The 5,183-nt window shown below is 48.4% G+C and overlaps 2 protein-coding genes across 2 annotated transcripts in view; one reads left to right on the top strand and one right to left on the bottom strand.

Moving 5' to 3' along the window:
- Positions 1-290: 290 nt before the first annotated feature.
- On the top strand, positions 291-1,490 carry LOC308077552 (kelch domain-containing protein 3-like; the record flags this gene model as incomplete). The annotated part of the gene is made up of 1 exon (XM_080418301.1): positions 291-1,490. One exon carries the CDS (start codon positions 291-293, stop codon positions 1,488-1,490), a length of 1,200 nt encoding a protein of 399 aa, XP_080274427.1.
- Positions 1,491-2,515: 1,025 nt separating this feature from the next.
- The window catches only part of LOC308076777 (uncharacterized protein), a 17,816-nt gene continuing 15,148 nt past the window's right edge, over positions 2,516-5,183 (bottom strand). Inside the window, exon 13 of the mRNA XM_080417250.1 lies at positions 2,516-5,070. Within this exon, the coding sequence (XP_080273376.1) occupies positions 3,935-5,070 (1,136 nt within the window). The 3' untranslated portion in view covers positions 2,516-3,934. The remainder of the gene's footprint in view (positions 5,071-5,183) is intronic.

Raw genomic sequence — 5,183 nt, 5'->3', positions numbered from 1 at the left:
TTCTAGTGTCGTTTGTGCGGCTGCACCGATAAAAGAGGCAACGCTCAGAGAAGATCCATTCTCCTTTATTGAGCATCGTTCTCGTCGTAGAGAACTCCATTCTCAGATTCCACTCCATTCCCTCCATTCCCTCAGACAGATGGACATTGAATCCACATTGAATCCACATTGAATCCACATTGAATCCACATTGAATCCACATTGAATCCACATTGAATCCACATTGAGTCCACATTGAATCCACATTGAATCCACATTGATCCCAGGTTGCCGTCCCGGCGGGTGTCAGGATGCTCCGCTGGACGGTCCATCTCAAGGGGCTCCTCCCCCAGGTCCAGGGGTCCACGGCGGTGGCGGTGGGCCAGAAGGTGTTCTCCTTCCTGGGTTCATACGACTCTAACGACGTGGAGCACAGCTTCCAGGTGGAGGTGCACGTCTTCAACACAGTGACGCTGCGCTGGACCAAGCTTCCCCCGGCCACCACGGGCCTGGGGGGAGGAGAGCGCCCCCTGGAGGTGCCCTCCTCCATGTGCCGGGGCCACAGCTCCGCCGTGGCCATCGAGGAGGTCATCTACGTGTGGGGGCGGAGCTGGCGGACGGACTATTACGACGCGATCTACGCCTACGACGTCGCCGCCCACCGCTGGCACAAGCCCAAGGTGACGGGCACGGTGCCCGAGGCGCGGGACCGCCACTCGTCCTGCGTCCTGGGGAGGGTCCTGTACATCTACGGCGGGTACACCCGCTGGACAGGGCGCACCGACAACATCTACAGGCTGGACACGTCCTCCATGGTTTGGTCTCTGGTCGGCGCCAGAGGAACCCCGCCGCCCGTCTCCGAGGTGCAGTCGGCCACCGTCATCGGGACCAAGATGTTCGTGTTCGGGGGCCGAGGAGGAGGAGGGGGAGTGGCGGGCCAGGGCGGTGCGAGGGGCGGCGGCTACTACAACAACATAAGAGTGTTCGACACGGAGACGGACTGCTGGCTGAGCAACGCGCGTCCCAGCGACCCCGGCACTCCGCCGGAGGAAGCCGTCGTTCCCTCCGAGGTGCGACAGCTCCAGCTTCTCCCCGGGGAACGGGAGGGTCACTCAGCCTTCGCCTACAACGGCGAGCTGTACATACTGGGCGGCGGAGAGGAGAAGAAGAAAGGGGCGTCGCCCTTCCACTCCGACGACCTGTGGAAGTTCAACCCAGAGAGCTTCTCCTGGACGAAGGCGGAGCCTAAGGGAAGCGCCAGCGGCCCGCGGTGGCAGACGTACGGCATGTGCAGCTGCGTGGTGGGCGGGGCCCGGGTGGTGCTCTTCGGGGGCGGTGCCAGTCCCGACGACCTGTACATCCTGGACCTGAGCCCTAGTCTGAAGACTCTCTGTAAGCTGGCTCTGATCCGGGACGGTCGTGGGGGCGGGGCCGGTGTCCCGCACTGCATCCGCTGGGAGCTGACGGCCATGTTGACCGACGGCAAGAGGAGAACCAACACGGTCTGCTAGAGGAGAACCAACACGGTCTGCTAGAGGAGAACCAACACGGTCTGCTAGAGGAGAACCAACACGGTCTGCTAGAGGAGAACCAACACGGCCTGCTAGAGGAGAACCAACACGGTCTGCTAGAGGAGACTGTATGGAGCTGAGACATGGACCCTCACAGTGGAATCAGTACTGCTGTATGGAGCTGAGTAGGAGGTGCACCACCTACGTAGACACACTGCAGTGTGACAGTGGAGCCAGTAGGAGGTGCACCACCTACGTAGACACACTGCAGTGTGACAGTAGAGCCAGTAGGAGGTGCACCACCTACGTAGACACACTGCAGTGTGACAGTGGAGCCAGTAGGAGGTGCACCACCTACGTAGACACACTGCAGTGTGACAGTGGAGCCAGTAGGAGGTGCACCACCTACGTAGACACACTGCGGTGTGACAGTGGATTCTTGCTTAAAAGAAACATACATTTATGAGACGATGTGAAGAAACTGATGTTTGTAGAGAAGAAGAAGAGGAAGAGGAAGAAGGAAGAAGGAAGAAGAAGAAGAAGAAGAAGAAGAAGAAGAAGAAGAAGAAGAAGAAGAAGAAGAAGAAAGACACCTGCAAAGGTGTATTTTTATTTTTTTTTAATAATAGAAAGAGACTAGCCAAAGGGTCTTCATTTGTCCGCAGACCCCTATCTGGAGATATGTTGTGCCAGGGACCCCCAGGGACCCCCATACACGATCTGTGTTGTTAAAATATTTCAGAAATAATAAAAATTTTGTCAACACAATTATTTTTTAAATAGGAGATCTACAAGCTCAAATAGATGTATAAAGGGGTTATGATTGTGCTGCTGTTTTAACTATATTTAGCTGGGGACCCCTTGGAACCTCTCAAGGACCCCTGGGGGTCCCTGGACCACACTTTGAGAAGCACTGCTCCAGAGGTAACTGATCAAAGAAACACATTCAGAATTCAGCAGAATTTATATTATTTTTCATTTTATTGACAAATAATGGGATCAAGGTGATCAGGCTCTTTGGCAGATTTGTACAATAATAGAATATGATTGGTTGATTGTTTATGATAGAATATGATTGGTTGATTGTTTATGATAGAATATGATTGGTTGATTGGTTACGAGTATTAACATAATTATAATAGTTGCTGTAATTTCTCTACCTGCATAGAATGTCTATGGCTAATGTTGTGCTGTATGGACTACAATTCCCAGGCTGCCCTAAGTAAGATCATATGGTCATTGTCAATGTTTCTATTGTACTGTATGGACTACATTTCCTGTTTCTGTTATAGTGTGTATGGAGTACATTAATGGACTACATTTCCCTGTGTGTTATACTTGTATGGACTACATTTCCCACTGTATGGACTACATTTCGTGTATGGACTACATTTCCTTGTTTGTTTTACAGTATGGACTACACTTCCCAGACTGCCCTGGGATCACACAGCGAAATGAGCCAGGAGCAATAATAAAAACACAATTGATTCACACAAGAACAAAACAATAAATAAATAAACAGTTCAGATGATTATAATTTGTATGCCATATACATAAGTATGTATATAGCATTTACATATGTACATAATGATTGATGTATGTTTTAATAGATTTGACTGGACTTATTTTATTTGTATTCTTATCCCTGACAACATCACTGCTAACGCTTTTTACGTAATAGTAACGCTTTGTACGCGTTATAGTCCCAAAACTGGTTATAAATAACGATACCATTTAAATAACATCTGAGTGTGAATCTACAGTATATGTCAATCTCAACACAACAGTAATCTGTTTAGAGAATAAATATATGAAACTTAAATCTAAATCTATTGAAATATAAAACATTTTACATGATTTTAAAATGTACCATCATATAACAATAAAACATATATAATCTATATACTGTATATACAGTACATATATTATCCAATAATAACATATAAAATCAATATTATCTGTGTTATTATCTATGTAGGAACTTGGTGATGTTTATCATCATGTGTTGATTTATTTAAATTAAAATTAAAATGTATTTATAATATTATAACGAGCATTAGTGAGGACCAATTATATGAAGATAAGATATAATATTATATTATAATGAATATTAGTGAGGACCAATCATATGAAGAGAGGGTTGACAGTGAGATGATATTGGTTGTTGTGTTGTTTGTTGAGAGAGACAACATTCAGACACAATCCCTGATTGGTTGGGCTCAGTGTCAATCATCCATAAGGCCCCCGAAAAACCAGGCACCACTCCGGCCAATCACAGCCCAGCATCGATCCAAGGCACTTCCGGATCGCCGGCCAATGAGATCATCCAACTCTCCGGAAGCCGTGTGGCCAACCTTGATTGAATTGATTGATTATTGATTGATACCTGACGTAGATACTCGTGATCCCGCCCCTTCCTGTTCTCTATTTCCTCTTCCTGTTCGTCACTTCTCCTCCTCTCCTACCTCTTCATTTCCTTCCCTTGTCTCCTTGTCTCCTTCATCGTTTCCTTCCCTTGTCTCCTCGTCTCCTAACTCCTCCTTTCCTTCCCTTGTCTCCTCCTCTCCTTCCTCCTCATGTCCTTCCCTTGTCTCCTTGTCTCCTAACTCCTCATTTCCTTCCCTTGTCTCCTCATCTCCTAACTCCGCCTTTCCTTCCCTTGCCTCCTCGTCTCCTAACTCCTCCTTTCCTTCCCTTGTCTCCTCCTCTCCTTCCTCCTCATGTCCTTCCCTTGTCTCCTTGTCTCCTAACTCCTCATTTCCTTCCCTTGTCTCCTCATCTCCTAACTCCGCCTTTCCTTCCCTTGCCTCCTCGTCTCCTAACTCCTCATTTCCTTCCCTTGTCTCCTCAACTCCTAACTCCTCCTTTCCTTCCCTTGCCTCCTCGTCTCCTAACTCCTCATTTCCTTCCCTTGCCTCCTCGTCTCCTAACTCCTCATTTCCTTGCCTTGCCTCCTTGACTCCTAACTCCTTATTTCCTTCCCTTGTCTCATCGTCTCCTAGCTCCTCATTTCCTTCCATTGCCTCCTTGACTCCTAACTCTTCATTTCCTTCCCTTGTCTCATCGTCTCCTACCTCCTCCTTTCCTTCCCTTGTATTCTCGTCTCCTAACTCCTCATTTCCTTCCCTTGTATCCTCGTCTCCTAACTCCTCATTTCCTTCCCTTGTATCCTCCTCTCCTAACTCCTCATTTCCTTCCCTTGTATCCTCCTCTCCTAACTCCTCATTTTCTTCCCTTGTCTCCTCATGTCCTACGTCCTCTCTTCCTCCACTCCTCTCCTCCTCCTCTCTCTCTCCCTCTGTCTCCTCTTTTTTCCCTTCCTCTTCCTCTCCTTCTTCACTTTGAGGTTTTTCTTCCATTTCTCCACCTGTCTGTCTCTCTGTCTCCATGCCTGTCTCTCCCTGTGTCTGTCTGTCTGCCTGGTTGTCTGTCTCTCTGTCGTCTGACTCATCCATCAGACCAGACTCCTGATCCACACGATCCTGATCCACACGATCCTGATCCACACGATCCTGATCCACTCCTGGTTCTCCAGCAGACTCACCGGGCTCATCGCTCAAACTCTCCTTCCTGCTGACACCTGCAGACAGACAGACAGACAGACAGACAGACAGACAGACAGACAGACAGACAGACAGACAGACAGAGCGACAGACAGACAGACAGACAGACAGACAGACAGACAGACAGAGA

This window comes from Gymnoscopelus braueri, assembly GCF_963280865.1.
Source record: "Gymnoscopelus braueri genome assembly, chromosome: 21".
Taxonomy (NCBI): domain Eukaryota; kingdom Metazoa; phylum Chordata; class Actinopteri; order Myctophiformes; family Myctophidae; genus Gymnoscopelus; species Gymnoscopelus braueri.
Note: the sequence above shows the minus strand (reverse complement) of the source record. Positions and strands in the feature narration are given on the sequence as shown.